Source organism: Solea solea, chromosome 20, assembly GCF_958295425.1.
Source record: "Solea solea chromosome 20, fSolSol10.1, whole genome shotgun sequence".
NCBI classification, from domain to species: Eukaryota; Metazoa; Chordata; class Actinopteri; order Pleuronectiformes; family Soleidae; genus Solea; species Solea solea.
The window spans coordinates 2608556-2630263 of NC_081153.1; the positions used below are offsets into that span (position 1 = coordinate 2608556).

The 21708-nt window shown below is 41.0% G+C and overlaps 1 protein-coding gene across 3 annotated transcripts in view; it reads right to left on the reverse strand.

The window, feature by feature from the left end:
- Positions 1–12711: 12711 nt before the first annotated feature.
- Positions 12712–21708, reverse strand: part of khdrbs3 (KH domain containing, RNA binding, signal transduction associated 3) — a 108778-nt gene continuing 99781 nt past the window's right edge. For 2 of the 3 annotated variants that reach the window (XM_058620046.1, XM_058620047.1), the window contains one exon: positions 18943–19443. In XM_058620046.1, coding sequence (XP_058476029.1) covers positions 19352–19443 — 92 coding nt within the window. In that variant the 3' untranslated portion in view covers positions 18943–19351. Of the gene's footprint in view, positions 15091–16521; positions 16577–18942; positions 19444–21708 lie in introns of those variants that run through there. The other variant, XR_009234103.1, reaches the window with a different exon arrangement.

Below are 21708 nucleotides of genomic sequence, written 5' to 3' on the forward strand. Positions count from 1 at the left end.
TATGGCAACCAACTTGGGCTTGTGGCGTGGTTGGAGGTAAGAAAAAAGGAGCGTTGCATTTGTTTCCCCTTGTCTTGCACAACAGTGGCATGACTTGGGTTCATGAGTCAGTGGAGAAAGGAGGGAAAAGGAGGCAGAAGGTAGCGTAGGTGTGTGGGTACAGGTGCTTTGATCGTCAGCCACAGTAACCCACCGAGGCTGACTCACCACAGGATTATAAAATGATGTCACATGCTCGTCCATAAGATATCAGTAAACCTGTTTTACTCATGATGGCCAAACGAAATACTACAGGACCCACGATCCACAGGTGTAGTAGTGACCTCTCCAGCTCACTACAGTGTAGCCATGTTTGTTGTACTTGTATGTACACGTAGTCTTGTTTGTTCCTTTGTATGTTTCATCTCATAGTCACAGTGTGTTATAGAAACTTGAGCGATAAAGTGTTTCAGAGTTGACGACATATAGCTGACGGTAATGGTGATTGACTGAAGTTGACCTTTGGAGGCAGGAGTGCAGTGTTAGCTTTTCCCAGTAATATTAAACCCGTTAATGCTCGTACTCATACAAAACTTAGTCTGTACTTCAGGTTAAAGAGCAGCCTCCAGAATGGCATAAATCCTGGCTGAATGCTGCTAAACTGCTGCAATCAGGGTTCCTAACACACACACACACACACACTGAGTGGGAGGCTTGCACAAAATGATGCACCATTGATGCTCGCTGTCAGACTCTAATCTTCAGCGATTGTTACATCTGATCATGAGGCCGCAAACCTAAAAATAATTCACCAGCGTTTCTTACATTTATGGTAGTTTAAAGATCATTATTTTACCAAATAAAAGACACTGTAATACTCTGTAAACTGTATTTGGTAACTTTAAAATCCAACATTGTCTCAATGAGTTCACACCGTGCTGATTAAGTCTATCAGCTCCACACAGCGCTCTCTGTCTTTCTCAGTATGCTGGTGTTAATCACTCTCTGCATGCAGGGCGAGAGTCGTTTTATGTGAAGACAGACGGAGGAAGCAGCAGCATTGTTGTAAAGTCAAGCGTGACGGCTCTAAACAGGCTGGAATATGGGCTGAAAACACAAAGAAGTTGTCCTTGTCCCCGCCTGCCCCTGTGATGTCCGTGTTGATGTAGTATCGCTTGACAGAGCCTGTTTTCACAGGGACACAAATAATATTACATCGTATCTGTTCATGGAGACCAACGAGAGGCAGGATGTTCACTTTAACAACAGTAGCACGACGCACTGGCTACAGAAAAGTAGAGAGTAGCACCACCAGAAAATAATATATCCTATAACCATGTATGTCATCATTCTAAAGCAACTTTGATACATTCATATTATGTCATGTGAAAATGTCTGCAGCAACACTTTGGCTGACAGCACCTTCTCAACTTATGTTAATGAGCATTTCTCATGTTGAGCGGTGGCCAGCAGCCTGGCAGTGCGAGGGAGTGAGAATCTGTGCTGTCACTTATCCAGTTTGAAAGTGGCCCTGGTAGGGACAGCTTGTAGCCTCGCTGCCTCACTCAGCCACCAAATATAGTCGCTTTAATGCACGCGGACTTTCTCCATCAGCCCTCTTTTAATTCCCGTTTTAATGCGCGTGAACTCCTTTAAATGAGCTCTGAGCCGTGCTTTTTATGAGGAAGGGGACAAAAAACTGCGAGTGTTTCCCACCGTGCAGCACAAAAGTCATCAGAATGTGTCTGCAAAAAGGTTTTCGATCAATAAAAGTATGATTTGGTAATTGTTTGGCATAGAGCTGGAGCTTCCTGGCTCCAACCCAAACACCTCCCAATCTCTTACACACAAATGGCATGTTTCCACCAGCTCGACTCGACTCGCCACGGCACGGTTAAGTTGTGTTTCCACTAACATAGAATCTGGTACCAGGTACTTTTTTTTAGTACCTGCTCAGCAATGTTTTTCAAGCAAGCTGAGGCCACTGAGTGTCGTCACAGGAAGAGACATCCGACATAAGAATCCAGCCGAACAATGCCGAAGTGTAGATGAGTTAAAAAGACTTAACAATCCTAAAATGCGTGGATTTTATGACCAGAGAAATGTCTAAAATCTCAATATTTAACAGGAGTCTGGTGTATTTAGCGACTGATCGCGAGTCTGTGCCCCGAACATGGAGGAATCTAATGATTCAGTTACACAGCAGTTTCATGACTCCGCCCACGTCGAGTAGGTACTTTTTTGTAGTGGAATACAAACCTAAACCGTGCCGTGCCGAGTTGAGCTGAAAACACACACCTCAAGTCCTCCATCAGGCACTTTGAACCATTCTCTAAAGCAGAAAGCAAAGAGAACACGTCAAAATATCGATTTGTTGATATAGTGTCGTCCTTCCTCGGCCTGGATGATAAACGATAAACCAGGTCACATATCGATATTTTAATTTGAGCTAAAGTAACAGGCAGGGACGCCAGTTTCACTCGCCGGGTGTCGCTACTTCATGTCTCCTGGTGGTGGCGCTGTTCAAATGAATGAGGTGAACTTGGGTGGAAGTTACCTGGCTGCGGAAGAGGGAGTTCACAGTGGGATAATGGCGGAGAAAAGTTCAGTACATAGACTTTGTGCACTTTGTTCTCTGTCTTGTGAATAAATACAGAAATCGTGCACTTTTAACTTTTCACGGACGTTTTGTTTTCTTCAGTTACACAGATATCGTGATGTATCGCGATATTATCGGTATCGTGGAGATTGTATCGTATCGTGAGGTACCCTGTGATTCCCACCCTGAGTGAACACCAGCATTTATCTGGTGTCAGTGGGACCTGTGAAGAGAGATTGATGTTGAAATTCTCCCTGCTGACGGAGCCTTTAAACTCATGTTTTGGAACATCTTCTCACCCTTGGTTAATTTTCTGTGTTTGACACACGGAGGGGAATTAAATATGATCCACTCCAAAGCCCATTTTCTCTACATCCTGCGTGTGTGTGGAGGACAAAGCCTTCATTAACCATCGAGGGTACGGTCATGGTGTTCCTATCAAATTCCGGGGCAGAGCAGCTGAAGCTATTCAACGTGGATGTAAACCTCTGTGGAACGTCTTCTCCGTGGGTTCAGCCCTTGTCAATCACGCCGAGCACTAATGTCGTCTGTAATTTTGCTCTTTTTGTCATATTTAATTACATTTGAGAGAAGTTGATTGTTTCTTCCCCCCGTGGACATAATTGCATTTTCAGAAAAAAATCCAAACTTGAAGCAGTTTCAGGAGACATGGTGGATCCTCAGCTGTGGAAAAACAGAGGAAGAGTTTAATGAGAAGCTGCAAAGCCGCGTGCTATAACACATGCGTGTCAGTGGTGAAGGTCATGGACAATAGCCCTGCCGTTCAAACATCAAAGGACAGCTGTGCACCACTAGTTTAGGGCCCGAGCCACGAATGACAGGCTGAAACGGCTGCTGGCATGAATTTGTGTGAGGAACCTCGTTCTCCATCAGATTATTATTATATCCGTGGCTTTGTGGTCATTTTTGAGGGGGTTAACGTGCATTGCTCAAGGGCTCTATAGCGATGTTATAGACCAGTGGTTCTCCATTATTTTCTGTTTGGGGCATGACAGTCTTCTGTGCTTCTAAGCTGTATATTTTGAACTCAAGACTTCTTTTAGAGGTGAGAAAATCACATTTGCATGTCCTTGTGAGTTGGTCTTTCATTTATTTATATGTTTTTTTTTTGACTGAATGGTGATTGGCAGCCAGCAGAGCGCTAAAATAGGATGGTTTTGAAAGGGAAAGCTAAGATGACCCCCTCTTGTCTCATTTCCTGTGGTGTTCTTGAATGGAAACATGAGCTTCTTTAAAAGTGTAAACATTCTTAGAACCTTACGCTCGTGTTGCGATGCCAGTTTTTGAAATGTGGTTGTGTATGAGTTTTCTATTCATGCTGATAGATCACCTCATTGCGATTAAAGTATTCAGTTGTGTGTCCTGCGAGAAACGAAATTCATTCATTCATTCATTCATTCCCTGTCTACCGCTTTATCCTCCACATGCTGAATAGGACATCAGACGTGTGTAAATGTTAGAGTCGCCTTTCCTCGTAAAAGCTGCTCCAGTGTCCAACAAATGGCTGATGGGGAAGAAAGTGCTAAATTGAAATTAGGACAACGTTGTCTTTTAACAAAGACAGTAAAAACAAAAGCACAGAGCACCCCTGAGCATCACTCGTCGAAGCCAGTTTCATTCCCTGTGAAGAATTGCTTGGATAAAGACAAAGAAAAAAAAAAAAGCTTATTTCACTGTGTTTTTGTGTGAGCGTGACCCTGCTGGAAGTCTGCTGGAGGATTTCTTGTTTAAGGCTCCTCAGAGATGTGATATTTTTTCCCCAAATGATTTATTAAATGGGGCTGGGTGTGGAACAGTGAAGGAGGCCCCTGCTATCATTCTCCCTGTAGATGTGTGTGCATGCAGCAGTGTGACAAATTAACGTCAAAAAGTGCCTCTTGTTTCTAGAGGGTGGTTTTTTTTTTTTTTTGCAGGTGGGTGTTTGAATTCTTTATTGCTGATTTATGTCATCTCACTTCTCCCACACACACACACACACACACACAGCCACCCTGACCATTCCTGCAGCTCTCAGCCACATAAAACGGAGCCATTTAATTAAATCTCACACTAAATTACCTCGTTGTGTTTGCCCTAAATATGACCCGCCATAACATGCCAGTGATCTTTCAGGATGGGCGGCCACGTTAGATTTCTCCGTCTGCAGCCGTTTTTATGATCGTCAAGGTAAAGGAAACACAAAGCAGCTCTGACTGTCCATTCTTTGCAGCTCTGAGTGTTTAATTAAAACTAACTGTTGTGCAGTTTAATGTCCTGAAGTATGATCTGAATGCATTTGTCTGTATATGATAGAGAAACCATTTGTTTGCTTTATATAAACACACAGAAGAGCTGAAGATGAAAGTGAAATGACCTTTAGCTGTAATGGACGACACACTGGTAAACACCTTTGCATATTTGTACTTTAACAGTTGTGTAACTGTGTACGTGTGGGGATTATACATTTAGTTTTACAAAATGAGATACCTCATATCCAGCTATCTGATTTGGTTCTTTGTTGCGACACCAATGCACAATGCCTATTTCCTTTTCACAAGTTAATATCACACAAAAGTAAGCTCCAATTTGCTTTTCTTGTACAGAATGTGCTTTACATTTACAGCTTCAGGTCAATAAATGTAATGTCGTTTTTGTTAGGCTTCCTTCTTCTTATGAATGATAGGTGATGATTTGATGATGCAGAAAAAGACCCTTACTGACACAGGACTCATACCGAACAAAGGGATTTTATTTGGTTAGGCGTCCAGACCAAGCCGCTGCAGCAGCTCAGGAGAATGTGTTCCTTCCGAATCTCCGAAAAATTCTGCCCCAGAAAGGCAAAAACTAACCATATAGAGTATCTAGCATTCTCATTGCAGGCATCACATGTTTCGACACCCGCCGTTCTCCTGTTTCCATGGTGCAACATACTTGAAAAACAAGTCGGGTCTGGATATACCATACTGTCCCATGATCTATAAAGTTTGGACAATATCACCATTTAGTCAAACAAGAGACCTCTATATTTCCCAACAAACCATATCCAGGACAGACCCTCAAGCTTCCTGTCCTATACAGGATGCCTATTGTTAAGCGCATGGTCTGACTTGTCATGTGTCCAAAAGACCTTCTTGTCTCATGTTTACTTATTAATATCAGTCATCAATACATTTAAGGATTAAACATTAGCTGTGTTAATGTGTTCTTCTAAGTTCATATACTTCAGTAACACAAATGGCCTCAAACCACGATGATTTGTCCATAGTTGCTGGCCTGAACTTTGGTTGGTCATTGGTTGGTCATTGGTTGGTCAGTCATTGGTTGGTCATTGGTTGGTCAGTCATTGGTTGGTCAGTCATTGGTTGGTCATTGGTTGGTCATTGGTTGGTCAGTCATTGGTTGGTCATTGGTTGGTCATTGGTTGGTCAGTCATTGGTTGGTCAGTCATTGGTTGGTCATTGGTTGGTCATTGGTTGGTTGGTCATTGGTTGGTCATTAGTGATAACAGAAGGGCCTTAAACGGTGATTCCAAACCAGGTGTTCACAGGGTAAAAAGTATAGTTGCAAGGTGATTAATAAGAAATGAATGAAACCACTTGAGCAGAAATGTGTGTATTTGTACAAAGTAGTCCTGCCAGTGTGTGGCAGCAGGAATTACATTTTCAATTCAATTTTATTTCTAATGGGCCAAATCATAACATACATTATCTCAAGGTATAAGGAATAGATGTAGACAATTCATGTTTCGAAATGTTCAAAAAATCCACCGAGTAAATCTATGAGTCCTGAGTCAAACCTCAAGGATACAAAAGATGGGATTTGGTGAGAAATGCTTTAAAAATGCCCCAAGATCATTTTGATAACATCAATTTAGCAGAAACATGCAAAGGTTAATTGCCCTTTGGTCTGAGTGAGTGTGGCTGTGGTGCAAAATTAAATACATTTTACCCACTTAGTTGCTCTTGAGGATATCAATTAATTCCAGCGTGATACTGTGCTGTAGTAGTTGTTTTTATTCACATTCAAGGTAAATGAGCATGGCACACAATGGGACTTTTGAAAATGATGTGTCTGTGTTTAAAGTTCTGAATCAAAGCTGAGAAAAGTGCAGTGAGTTCACACTGACTGACAGTGAGAGGTCTAACACCCAGGGATGACTTTTTCTAATCAGCATCACCACACTGACCTAAAATAACAAAGAGAATAAAAGTGAATGGGAGAAAGTTAGAGGACAGGAATAAAGAGGTCAGTACAATGAAAAGTGCATGAAATCCAGCACAGAAAAAAGAGACAGACAGACAGACAGACACTCTTCAAGGTATCTTGAATCTATCTCTGTCTGTGTATCTTTTTATTTCAAGGGCACTGAAGAAAAGGATCATGGTCCATTTCATCACCTCACTAACACTGATGTAACGCCAAAGCTGACTGAGACGTGTTGCCTTGGGGATGGCCCCCACAATCTCAGACACAGTGATGGGGGACAATTGACTGACCACCGACACCGTGTTTGTACGGAGGGATCACGTCTAAGTCTCTCAACACATGGCCTTCATAATGGGCCTTTGTAGCAATTGTTGTTTTTGTTAATGCTTCCAATTTCATTGTGAGCCAGTCACGTGAATGCATTCATGCAGTCATTAATCAAAGGTTTTTAATAAGTAAAAAGAAATGAGCTGGTTGGATCTCCTTATGAAGATCCTGGTACAGTCGTGCGTCAGGGTCCTGTAGTATCTGACTTTGACTGTACAAGTCTGGACGCAGGGAATAAGACAGAAGAAGAAGAGAACGATGCTTCAGCTACCTCAGATACTTCTTCTTCTTCTCTTGTGTAATGTTTGTTCTGCTTGGTGAGCGGGGCTTAATACGCCACCTACTGGTGCATCGGTAATTCAGTTTGCAGAAGTATACCAGGGCCTTAAAGATGGGTCTCAGCTCTGCAGATGGCTGTGAAACCCAAGTTCATTTCAGTGATAAAAAATGAGGTTAAAAATTCTGCATGAACTCTGCTAAAGTGACACCCTCACGTCTTTCCTGAACTCTAGTGTTTGCAGACTTTGTTTTTTATTATAAAGCTAGAGTAGAGTACACAGTTCAAATACACTGTCAAGTGGAACGTGTGGAAGAATGTTGGCATCAGGGAGGGATTTACTGCATCATTTAGATTTTTTACAGCCTCATCTGCATCTGTTATATACGTGTGTGTGTGTGTGTGTACCTCTGTAGATGAAGTTTTTCCTGTATTACCAATCATATATTATGTCATTTTAAACCCTTTTGCACTCAGCAGTAACACAAGCACCAGCCAAAAAAGCTCCTGCTGCAGACAGACAAACAGCCCACATTAACTTTTAATGCTGGTGTCTGTGGATCTAACGTGAGCTCTCGTCGTCAAAACAAACATTCACAGAGGAAAACTACAGTTTGCTAATGAGCTGCTAAGCAGCGGCACGTTGTAGCACCTGTGTATGTCAGCTGGGTGCAGTTAGACGCCGGTGTGATCCTCACGTCTTAATACTACCAATAACCACTTATCTGCTGATGTGGTGAAGCTAAAGCTGTGCTTACTTTTTTTAGGTGACATTCCCTGCGGTGTTAGAGCGGCACGACGTCTGCCTTCCAGCTGCTGTCAATCACACACAGACAGAAACACGTCCTCTACAGCCAGCTGAGACAAAAAGACACGTTTTATTTAGCTAGGAAGGTCCCAATGAGAGACGCATTACTGTTGCAGGAGAGGCAGAGATAATCCTCGGTGACATTGGGTGAGAGAGCGGGTTATAACAAACCCGTTTTAACATTTAATCAACCAGATCAGGTTCGTTGTTAAGTCGAGCTTTTTACAATTGAGGCAGCTGGTTTAAAATAAAGTCAATTTTTTCCAGACAAATTTGTCATCACTCGGCTGGATTACATTTCCCCAATTTTAGCCTCACTCCACTGGCTGCCCATACACTCCAGGATCCATTTTAAAATGATTTTATTTGTTTTTAAATCCCTAAATGGCCTTGCCCTGCCCGACCTCTCTGAGCTTCTACACACATAATTCACCCACTCGCTCTTTCAGGTCAGCTGATCATCCTAAAACCGAGCGGACGCTCAGAGGGGATCGTGCCTTTGCTGTCGCAGCTCCAAAACTTTGGAATGATCTGCCTCTGCACATAAGACAGGCCTCGTCCTTGTCTGATTTTAAATCCCTCCTTAAAACCCACCTTTCTCTTTGGCCTTTGACACTTTGTCAAATCAGACTTTTTGTCTTATTATTCTGTGATGAAGTTGCATTTCTATCTCACAGGAAACTTCAGCTTCATGCCTGGATCCTGTGATGTGTGGTCACTGGATTCCACCCGCACACGCCTGGAATATAACTGATCCAGTTTGTGCAGCACAGTTTTGAGTTCCCATCATGAGAACACTGAGAAATCCTCTCTCTGTTTAACCTTCACATGATGCTGATGAAAACCTTTTATAGCAGATTAACACTGGCTGCACATGTATCTCTTTGAACGTGCGTGTGAACAGGTTACATTGACCTACTCGGTGTCACCTGAACTCATGCTTCAGGGCAAGGAACCAAACTAATTATCGTTAAGGAGAAAACTAACGAAAACTAAAATTGAAAAAAAAAACATAACATTTTCGTTAACTGAAAGAAAAAAAAAAAAAACACAATTCAGACTGAAACTGAATTGTGTGTTTTTATAAAACTGACTAAAATTGGGCCTAGTTTTCATCTTTGTAAATTAATTTGATGTGTAATCCGTTTGGGTTCATATGAAGTGTATTTATTTATTCTCTACTGGCACATTAGAAAAAAAACTAGAAGTAAAACTAATAAAAACTAAACAAAAGTGAGGCATTTACAAAAAATAAAAACTAGCAAACCTGCTCTAAAAACTAATTAAAACTAAATCATTTTAAACACAAGTCAAAACAAAATAAAAACTAAAGCTAAGGAAAAATCCAAAACTAAATAACCTCAGGGTTCCCACGGATCCTTAAGTCTTAAAAGGCATTGACTTCATAAATCTAAAAATGATAGATTAATTAGTATTACCAAATATCCCTCTTTTATAAGTCTTGAAAATGTTAACACATAGGAAGTTGGCTTAGTCAAAATAATAACAGTTATTTAAAAAGAATAATTTATTAAATGCCTCGTGCAGTAACATCACACAGATTAGTACATTTAGTCTTAAATAAATAAAGTGGCATTTAAAAAGTCTTAAAATCTTAAGAAGTCTTAAATTGATTTGCTTTAAGCTGTAGGAACCCTGGATCTTACAAGTAAGTAATTAAACTTTATTTCTATAAAGTGCTTTATAATAGTGCTGAGTGGCATAACGAGACCATTCAAGTAACATAACATGTCATCCATACATGTTCTACCGCTTTATCCTTAAAATATGAAATATAAAAACGTGTATACAAGGTCAACTACAAGCTTGTCTTTAGTAAGCTAAATGTGACCGTTAGAACAAAGAGGTGGGTTTGGTTTTCACCCTCAATCTGACCTGACCTAGTTCAGAATCTTTTTTTATATTATAGGACATGATGTCTTGGATACAGGAGTTTCATATTGTTTCACTGATCTCAGATAATGAGATAATAGCATAATTCAAATGTTCCAGTCTATGAAATCAGAAAAATGTTATATACAGTGTGTGTGTGTGTGTGTGTGTGTGTGTGTGTGTTATCCTCCTCCTCCTGTGAGCAACATATACTCATTTATTGTGCGTATGTTGTTTGTTTGTTAGTCATTTAGCTCGTTACACTTCCACTGTGTCATTACACTAATGCTGTTCTGCCTGTTTGACCGAGGCTAATTTACAGTGTGAGCGCTCAGTCCAGCGTTGTTAAAGCACAGCTACGTTTAATCAGACGTTTCCCCTCCACACACACACACACACACACACACAGGAGTACATTGATTCTTTTCCTCGTTATTTACCGTGTTACTGAGCTGCATTAAGGAGAAGTGGCTGAAAACAATGTTTTACACTGTCGATGGTGAGTTGCGATGGCGTAATTTCTGTTATCACATTTTCAGCACTTGCTCTGCTTTTATTTTATTGCTTATAGCCACACACACATATATGTATGTATGTATGTGTATATACAGTATATACACACACACACACACACACACACACACACACACACACACACACACTGAAAGTAAACAATTGTTTTAATCTCCCGACTCTGCTCGCGCCGCTGATTTACAGAGAATATTTATACCAGAAATATTTACTCCTGCTTTTTATTGTTTTCAACCTCGCTGCAGCAGCAGCAGCAGCGAGGTTGAAAACAATAAAAAGTTGGGGACTGGGTAATCATCAAATCATCAGGACACAACCCTTTATTAACCAGGCTGACCAGTGGAGTGGAGGAACCAACAAAAGTGCTGAAACCTCATCCTTACTCTGGCTTTATTGTTTACTGTGGGGGAATATAAGGCTCTGCTGTTCTCACCTGAAGGACAGATATGAAAAAGCAACGTGTTGGACCAACAGAGAACTGCACACAGTGGCAGCACACAAGTTTTGGTTCAGTAAGTTTTCCTGTACCTTGTGTCTTCTGCCTTCCTGTTAGATTGGTGACGTGCCGTATCAGCTGTCAGATTTGACGGGTTGACCACGCCTCCTGCTGTCCGACCGCGCCTCCACTGGGTAACAAGGTAAAGGAAAACTTATTGTTGTCTGAAAAACTTTGACGCTTTGACTGCAGAAGCATTCGTTTCGTTTTTGGGAAACAACTTTTCCATACACTGAAAATGGAGTTTAGGTGATTACGCATCCTTGTTTTGTTTGTAGGCAATGAAAGAGTATTTTTTGAAAACGCCACCCAGAGTGGGAACATCCTCAAAACGCCGGCCTTGCGTTTCCATGTAGACAGAGAATACGCTACCTGCTCCCTCTCTCTCTGGAGAACGTTTGACAGTTTACCTTTAACAACTACTGTCAATAAAAAGCAGTCTGAAAAGACGCTAGATATCACGAGGACACAAGGTCTTGTCTCTGGAGATTTCACACACGGGAGCTGAAAAAATATTTTTACTTGATGAATAAACAAAACAGATGAGTGATTGTTCCACACACAATCAGCTGCACTGAACATCCACAGCTCGCTCTGTTTGTGTGTGTGTGCGGGCGCTGCGCTCACACAGTGCTTCTGTGTGTGTGCGACTCTCAATCCGCAGTAAACACAGTTAGATGGATCTCGTGCGGCAGAAACGTGCATTGTCGTAAAGAATTTAGGTTTATGACAGGAAGTCGGTGGATTTGTCGCAAGTTGATTTTTTAATTTTTTTTTTAAAAGTCACTAAATATTCACACAGAAACAGCTCCAACCATAAATGGTTAGTATTTATTATTTTTTTAGCGCATGTCTACTCTTGATGGCCACTCAAAGCTGCTGCTACAGTTTTGACATTTATCCATCGGCATGTAGACTAGCAGAGCCGGGAATCAAACCCACAACCTCCGAGTTAAAAGACATTATTTCCCTTTCCTTCCTCTGTTTCATCTGTAATGCGTTACAGCGCCACTTACAGTCCTGGCACATGTACTACAGCGTTTGGATGCCGTCCTCACGGGGAAGCTTTTGAAGACGGCAAAGAAAACGATTGTTTATGTTTCGTGCCGATACCTTTTAATTTCATATTTATCTGACTTTATCTTTGATCTTATTTTACGTTTATTGATAAAAACAAAAATATAACCCTGTGCAATGGGAATTGTATCAAATCATTTGACTGGTGAAGACACACAGCCCCATTTTATTCTCAGATTACACACACGGCGGAGAAGCAACTGCCTTTGAGGAGGGAGGGAGAGGGAGGGAGAGGCTGCAGTGAAAGAGAACATACAATATTTAAAAGGTTGGAAGACTGAGGCACAGCCTTTGCAACACAAACTTGTTTGAGCTCTAACGTTCATTTCAAGGACGTGTGGAGGTAAATAATGTTGCTGCAGGTGACGGTTGTGAAGTTAGGAAGCTCAAAATTCACACTGGAGTTGGCTTTGTGATTTCATCGTCTTCTTCTTCTTCTTTGGTGTTTTACGGCAGTTGACGTCATAATGACTTTGAGGATTCGTTGTCGTCGTCGTCGTCACACACGCACGTTCTCACTTTTATTTTTGACCAGACTTTATTACTGTTTGGGGTTATCAGCAACACAGACATGTATGTACTTCCAGAGTCAGTGAGTTGAACACATAACAGTGTATGGGACATATTGACGGACAGACACTGTACACATGTTGTTGTTCCCCATATGTGCACCTGCTGTGGGCACATGCTTGTATTTTATTGTATGTCCGTTGGTCAGCGTCACAGTGGTGATGGAAAATGGTTTCAGCGTTATTGCTATTATAATATTCACCATAGTTCACTCACAGTCCTGCAATAATCCATCCGTCACAATGTGAGTGCTCCACTAAGGAGGGGACACACAATCTGAAGCTGTTTTAATCTCAGTATTAAGACTAAGAGCCCTCCTGTTAATTACAGAACAATCCTGAGCATGACTCAGGAAGAGAAACACAAATCCACTTTAAAAAAAAACAGAAAACAGTTATGATATGAGGTTGTATGTATTGAGTCGACCAAAATATGCTTAATCTCACTGATGCATGGAGACTGCACCATATTTTAAAGCAGTTTTTCACATTTGAAATATTCAAAGTTGTTAAAACGTATGTGTTTTTAATGTTACAGTTACAATAACTAAGAAAGAAAGAAGCTGCTTGGGACCAGGGCTGTTGGAATGAATTGTGGGAGTCAAATGTTATTCAAATAATAAAAAAATCAATGATAATCGAATGCTGTAATTATATTTTTTATACACGTGTTAAAGCGTGGCGATGGAAGCCCCGCCCTCTTTCTAATACCTCGTGTGAAAAACAGAATGCTTTGGTCACGTACGACCGTCACGGAACAATAAAGTTTTCTGAATCACAACAATCTCACGTTCATTCAGACAAAGCACCCACGGAGATCACCGAGCAGGCAAGAATAACGCGTTTTTACCTCCCTCCACATCGCGGGGTTCACAGCTGCTGGTCAGAATGCTGTCACAGACAAACTGGTGCGCTTTATTTACAAAGACATGAGACCGGTGAACATCTCCCAGAGACTTCATCACACGGCACACGGATCTTAGCCGAGGAGTGGGAGCTGAAAGATAGGCCGAAAACGTTGCCACATGCATCGGCGACAAACTCGGGAGAGTGGAGCGTGAGTCAGAGTCCGACATCACCACAGACAACGCGGCTAATTCTATTAACGCCGTCGCGAGGCACCTGCGGCCGCCAGTGTCCCTGCTTGTTAAATGTATTCAGATTTTAATTAAAAACTTGAATATAATTCAAATATTAAAAATAATAAGGAATGGAACTGGAATTTGATTATAGAGGAAGATTGACAGCCCGACTTTGAACTGAATGTAACGTTATTTCTTATTATTTTGTTCCTGGTTAAACGTAAAGTCCCTCGCGCTCTCTCTGAAGTCGAGTGTTGAAATGGAGTTGTCTCGTGGTGACAGACAACTACTACATGCTCCCTTTGTATGCATGCTTAATCAAATAAGCCGCTCTTGCTTTATTAAGTCGGACAAGCGTGGCTCAGATAAGCCTGTCGTTATAAGCCACTTCAGAGGGAGAATCAGCCCCCGAGGGCGATGAGAGTCAACTCGGCGAGCTCCGGGGCTGCCATGTTATTGTCTGAGGCTTGGCCTGAGGCTCCAGAGAGAATCACTCCCCTCTAATGGAAAACCATTGTCTGCCACTAAGGACATGTGGCGGTGGGGGATACGCGGCTCGGCCTATCCGACACGGGAAGCTCTCTATCCGATAGGGAAAGCTATTTTGGAATTGTAATATCCACTGAAGTCGTTTCTGATTAAGCGATACATCTGGAATAAGCTTCTGTGTCGGTGGCCGCGCGGTGATCTCCGGCAGCATCAAAGGAAAGAAGAATAAACAGCTTGTGTTTGAACTCCGAAACATTCAAACCTGTCATTACAATGCAACAATAAGGCACATTCAGGAACTGAAGTGGATTCCATAACGGTTAATGTGTCACTACCTTTACCATATTTCATCATTTATTCACTCCTCTTCCATTACAGGCTACAGTTAATGTCTAATATAAGAGGTAGTCTGAAGAAAGACACACACTCTCCTGTGTGTGTGTGTGTGGAAAATGTATATAGAGGCATTTCAAATAAATGTTCTCCGACAGACCCTCCCAGAGGACGAGGAACTCCATTTGCCTCGTGTGCTTTTCCTCTTTCCGGCCATTTCTTCAGGAGAAAAGATTGAAGATGTATATTGTGATATATGTATCGCTCAAACGCAGCAGGGTTCACTTCAGTCTGAAACAGGCAGAACCTCAAAGTCTCATGTGAAAATGGATGATGGGCCTTTTTTTTTGTGGATTCACTTTGACGTTGTTCGCGCTTGAATGTTTGGAGGGAGATCTTAGGGGGGGGGTGTCGTTCATCGAGCCTACAGAGACACACAGAGAGAGGGAGAGAGAGAAGGGCATGAGCTTCTACTGAAACAAAGGAGAAAAGTGTCCTCTGTCACACTCTGTAGGCCGCACTTCCTCTTTTTTTAAATAATGCAATCAGGCATTACAGCGTCTCTGCTTAATACAAGTGCAGGGTGTCATTTTCACGCAGCAGCAGCAGCAGCAGCAGCAGCAGCAGCAGCAGCGAGGGCTCAACAGCGGTTCAGATGACACCGAGTGCTCTCGCACACTAATTGCAGAGGTGCACAGCGAGACAGAGTCCGGCGGGACGCGGATCCCCTTGAGGTGATTGTGGGAGGGTAATAGCAGGAGAGCTGAAGGTCGACTAACTCCAAACTAGAGGCGATTTTGAAGGAGCACCAGAGAAATATTTTCCCTGCGTTTAAACAGCTGTCAAGAGAGGCCTCAAGTTGCCTCAAAGTCGCATTAATATTTGATATGTCAAGATAATGCTGCATCCTCTGTAGCATATTTCATTTGGTGCCCTCTGAGGGATTTTTTAAGAATTTCTCTGTGAGGGTGACCCCTTCATCTGAGAGGATTCCTCTTGTCAGATTGTTGTTAATCCTTGGCCTAACATAACACTTTATCCCCCAGCCCTCGTGTAACAGCTTATATGGAATTGTATAGATAAAAATGTACACTTTCCCGAAGTCATAGAAAGTTAGCTAATGGTGCGTCCCCCCCCCCCCCCCCCCCCCCGGGTGCAACATCATGCTACGCTGACATGACAGTGCACACCCCAGCATTTACATACAAATGAACTGTTTTATAAAGGTGTCATTTTCATTGTCACAATTATCATTTTTTACTTTTTTTCAAACATCTGGAGTCAGATAACATAATATGAGATGGGTGCATATCACGGGTGGGTTTGAAACCCAGGTTTGAAAGTGCAATACCTTACCAGCTGAGCTGAGCTAGTGGGGGTGAAAGATGACCAGGGGCAATTTCTTTGTCCAAGTCCGTCCCTGGCCATAAATAATACATTATAAAACCAAAGCTGGGGGCCGCACAACATCTCACAGAGAGCCGTAGTTTTGACACCCTTGCTGTACATTATCATGTTTATCGACGCCACATCATCAGAGACCTAATGATTCCGTATTTTTCCTGTAGACCATGAAGATTCACCGTGTTCAAATACATCTTTCACCCTCATTCAACCCCTATAAACTGTGAATATTGTCAATATTGTCACTAAATCATCTCAGTCATATTCAGTGTTGTCCACTGCAGTAGATCCATACACAAGAACGTACATTTTTAATAACTGTAAAAAAAGAAGCTGCTGACTTTTATTTGACTATGATCATGCATAAGTCTTACTGTTTAGTCATTTTAGTAATAATGTAATTATTGTTTTAAGGTAAATAACTGAATAATCATGTAGACGACAAACATACCTTCTACGCCAGTGCGGTCCTCGGTCACATGGCCCAGTTTAGCTGTGATATCGACCTGAAAAGAATATAAACAAACATGTTATGACCGTGCAGGTTCATTAATACGTCACACAGCTTATCATATGAGAAGAACATCATTTGTTTATGGTTCAATTATTTGTAACAAGAGTTTACATGTTTATAAACAAAGTTATTTTTACTACACAGTGAGTTGAAATGTTACTGCTGTTTATCATGTTTTATACAGACTAATTATTCCTAGCTTTGTGGTCTAGATTATCGATTTAACAGATGAAAGGAAAACATGTGTTACATTAAAGTTTAGAGAGGTTTTATGAGCAACTTAGGTTAGAGGGGAGAGGTTCAACGGGCTCAGGTTGTTTACCTTGTGGGACGGAGGTCTTTTTAAACAGCTCGCTCCGTGGAGGTCGGCTTGGGGTCATTTAGAGTCTCTTTAATGGACGGGGCAAAGGCAGAGAGGCTCTTAAAGCGGCTGAGAGAGAGGCTCACGTGATCGGAGGAGAGCAGAACCAAGAAGACAGAGAGAGGGAGACAGAGAGAGAGAGAGAGAGAGAACCCTCCCCAACCCACTTCCTACTCGCACTGAACCGAACGAGGAGGAGGTCGAGGAGGCTTTTTGGCGTCTGTCGGGGGGGGTAAACACTCAGGAAAGTTAATGTGTGTTTACCGACAACGCTCGACGTGATCGGCATTCTGCCTCACGTTAAAGTGCACGGGCAAACAGAGCGGCTAGAGTTTCAGGAGTGGCGATGCCGCTATCGCTAAATCCCTCTAACTCTCCGTCGTGAGCGAGAGAGACAGAGATTTGCCAGAAAATGCATCGCATTGAGCTCAAATACAAATGGTAAACCATTCTTATCAGATTACCAAGGTCATACGCAAGGTCACAAACAGCCACTTGCCGTATGTTTGTAAGTATTTTTTGGTAATCTTGCTATTCATGTATGTGTATGTATATATATATATATATATGCACAATGTAGTAAAAATGATACCATTTGTATTTAACGAGGTATTCCAAGCATGTTCATTTAGGTGGGTTAGTTTAAATTATGAGTCTTTTTATCGGTATCCATAATTATTCCTCAAACACAGAAATGTTTTTCTTTGAAAATGTTTATTCAGCATCAACAAAGAGGGAAAAAAATATTAAAGGGCTTACATAAGCTCAGAATCAATATAGCTGAACAAATCTCCCGAGATAATGGAAATGATTACCAATTCACCAGCAATGTGATTTATTATCTGAAAATTGATTGCGACGCCTACACAGTCAGGAGGAAAAAAAATTCAAAAATTCATCAATCAAAATGACATCAAAATGACTTATTTAGAGAAAAAAATCACAAAAATCAAGACTGTTTTGCAGCTCTGGTGATGTGTGTGCACACAATGCATGAGCAGCTATTTATAGACGTATTAAAGTGGATGTTTTATGGGCAAAAATCATGAACACAACTACACAGGCTTTTCAGAATAAAACAGCTGACAATATCCACAGTTTGCACACCATGCTTTTATAAGCCCTTTAACACTAGAGAGAACTATTATTTATACAAAAAAAGAGAGAGGAGGGAACAGCAATACAATATGTATACAGTATGTATGTATGACTTAACTTTTTTTTCCACTTTGATAATGTTCAATTTACAAGGGACACAAGTTCACCAAATTTGACCCCTCAGAAAGAAATATATATCTACTGTAACTGCACTTTCCTAGAACTAAACTACGACATTTTAAAGTGATCAACCACGCAGTTCAAGGTTTAAAGAATAGAGATAGAGAGAGGCCGACAGATTAAGTTGCACCGGCAGCTGTGTAGAAACATTGTATCAAACAGCCTGTGCTGATTTTACTCATCAATACCCAGTAACTTGGCTTGATACAATGTCATTCTTCACATTCACAGAGATAAACTTAATGTATTTCTCTAATCTTAATGTCCAGTCGATTTCTTCTACGGGGAAAAGACATATTTATGGAAGCCCATTTCTGCCAGAAAAAAAAAAAGAGGTTAAACTTAGCCTTGATAATTAAAATATCCTCAAAGTAAGTCAAAATAATGAGATAATGAGATAGAAGGTCATAATTATGAGATAAAAAGTTATAATTATGAGATACAGTCAAAATGATGAGATAAAAATTGATAATTATGAGATAAAGTCATAGTTATGAAATAAAAAGTCAATATTATGAGATAAAAAGTCAAAATTATGAGATAAAAAGTCATAATTATGAGATAAAAAGTCATAACTATGAAATAAAAAGTCAAAATGATGAGATAAAAAGTCAAAATGATGAGATAAAAAGTCAAAATTATGAAATGAAAAGTCATAACTATGAAATAAAAAGTCAAAATTATGAGATAAAAAGTCAAAATGATGAGATAAAGCCGAAATTATGAGATATAAAGACACAATTATGAGATATAAAGACAAAATTATGAGATTAAAATACATAATTGTGAGATAAGAAGTCGAAATTGTGAGATGAAAAGTCGACTTATAATTTTGACTTTTTATCTCATAATTTCAAGGCTAAGTTTGACCTTTTTTTTTCATTTCTGGCAGAAATGAGCTTCCATACATACCATAATTGATTTCTTCGTTGTTGTTTTTGCTACAGTTTTATAGTAACCTAATTCATTTTCAGACTGTCAGTATTTCATTTGTCTTATTTTTTTTTGTGTGGTTTAATATTTTTTTCGATTCTAAAAAGATGGGAGTGTCCATAAAAAATCCATTACTTGGGTTGAAACCGCCACGAGGGGGGGGGGGACTCAGGTTGTGCAGGTTGTATAAACAGTTCAATATCTGGAGTACGGCGGATCCCTGTACGCCGCCTTGGTCGTCCGTGCCGACGGTGCTTTGCCGCGACTGTTTGCCCACTCCTCCTGACCTGATTTCAGAAGAACAGGAGAGAGTAGTGACCACAGAGACGTTAAAACCTTAAATCATTCATTCATTCATTCAGAGAGTGAGCAATGGAGCACTTTAAGTGTCTGGTATTGACGCGGTTTATATTAACAAAAGAGGCCGACACAAATAGCCTGACTTTCACCTGGGAAGATGCATCTCAGATAATTGAACGAGAGGATCAAATAGCTACTTGAAAAGGACCCATTTAGTGGCTCCCGGCATAAAAGGTCACAATTACCATTAGCCTAAATCAGCTCCTGTTCACCCCCGCTACTGTCAATGTGAAAGTGCCAGTATCGATGGCACCCTTTTGTCTGATCTGCAGCCAGCGCCGCACACACTTCCCTGGAGCTGTTTTTTTGTTGTTTTTATGTGCACAAGCTCTTTCTGTCGCCAGCACACGAGCCAATACCCCTTAATTAAACCTGTCACCCTTTTCACTGACAGTCACTTTGAAGAAACACACCAAGGTAACCTTGTGTTTTCTGAAGATGCACATCAGTGCTGTGTGTGTGTGTGTGTGTGTGTGTGACCCACGTGGCTGCACTCTCTGTTTCATGTGTGTGTGTGTGTGTGTGTGTGTGTATGCACACCAGCGCTCCTAATGAGCTGAGGATGCCTGTGCGGTCACAAAAGTTCTTAGGGAGGGAAGTTCTTATTTTGCTCTGACTTATTAGTCAAATTCAAATTTTCTACAAGATAAAAACCACACAAAAAAGTAGGTCCTCGGTAAGTTCAGTGATGCAAAAGGAAAAGGAAAAAATCCTTTTGGATATTAAAAAAGACATTTACATGTTTAATATACAGTACAGTATGTGAGAAGTGTCATCTGAGAGCGGCACATTTGTGGTTTTAGGTGTATGCTCTGTAAACCACTGTGTTTGAAATAGAACATATCACATTTTCATATTGACTTTGAGTCATTGTAATGATGCGTTCACTTCATTCGGCTGAATTTAAATATCAAAATGTGAGTGGATGAGTTGCTTGACATGAGAAATACAGTCACTGTTGGAAATGGAGGACAAAGGGAGATTAGACGAGTATGAAGTGTGTGTGGACATTCAGTTCTTGAAAAAAGTATGTTTGAGTCAAACTCATTCGCTTGACTGTGAACATACTAGACGCAATACTACGTGACGTGACAGCGATTCCGGGATTATCTGCTGGACGAGGTCTGGCGTTCTGGCCTTTACTTTACTGCCAAAAGTGTTCCCGTATCACCTGAGCTGTTTCTAACGATATCTGAGTGTTAATACAGAAGCTACACATTCACAACCTTCAACTGTAAGAACACAAAGAACATTTTAATGGGATTTTCTGTCCTTAAGGAAGAATTAAACATCAGGATTTCAAACTTATAATAAGGTGTCCTGTCAGCAGTGCAATTAGTGGTCAGTGCAGAGCGTTTGGTGGTTCCGTGTCGTGTTGTACATCCACGGGTCAGACTTTGCTCTGCTTTACTGTATAATAGCTTTACTGTCGTTACAGCGCTGCGGCAGATTTGACCTTGGCCCACTTTTTTTGTACTGTGACGGTAAAGCTGACACAGTCGTGTTAAACACTGTCTCCGTTCCATTTTGTCTGAACTTTGAAGTCAGTGGAGCTCCTCGCACCTCGTCTCTCAGGCGCGATAAATCACATTTAACTGAAAAGCAGTTATTTTAAAGTGGACCTAATCATACTGTGAATCTCTTCTGTTTAACTGACAGCAGAGGCGATAGTACAGTCATTGCTCGTGAACATTAGCTTGATGGACTGTATTTAGTTTTTTCCCCATTAGATGTCATCACTTCTTTTGAAGGCCGATATTTTGTTTTGTTCCAATTCACAATTTTTAAACCTTGAATCCATCAACACCACCATTTTGTATATTTTAAATCTATTAAGAGACAAACAAACAAACAAAATACAACAACTGTGTAATCAGTGATATGGTTTTAGACCTTCAGGACAGTTACTGAGCATCACTCGATGCAGCTGCGTCGCCCAACCCCAACCCCAACCGTTGTTCAGTTGGGGTTGGGTGCCACGTTCGAATAGGGATTGCTTTCAAAAGTTGTAGTAAATAATATGTTCAGTATGCCTCTCAGGTATATGCCAGGACTCTGTGGAATTAATAATTCATCTGACAGCCCTGCAAATATTTTACAAAAGAAGAATGTATGTCAGGGAACTGAAAAGCTAAACTGCTTTTACTCTAAAACAGGAACAGATAGTGTTGTGTTTGTGATATACCGTGTGA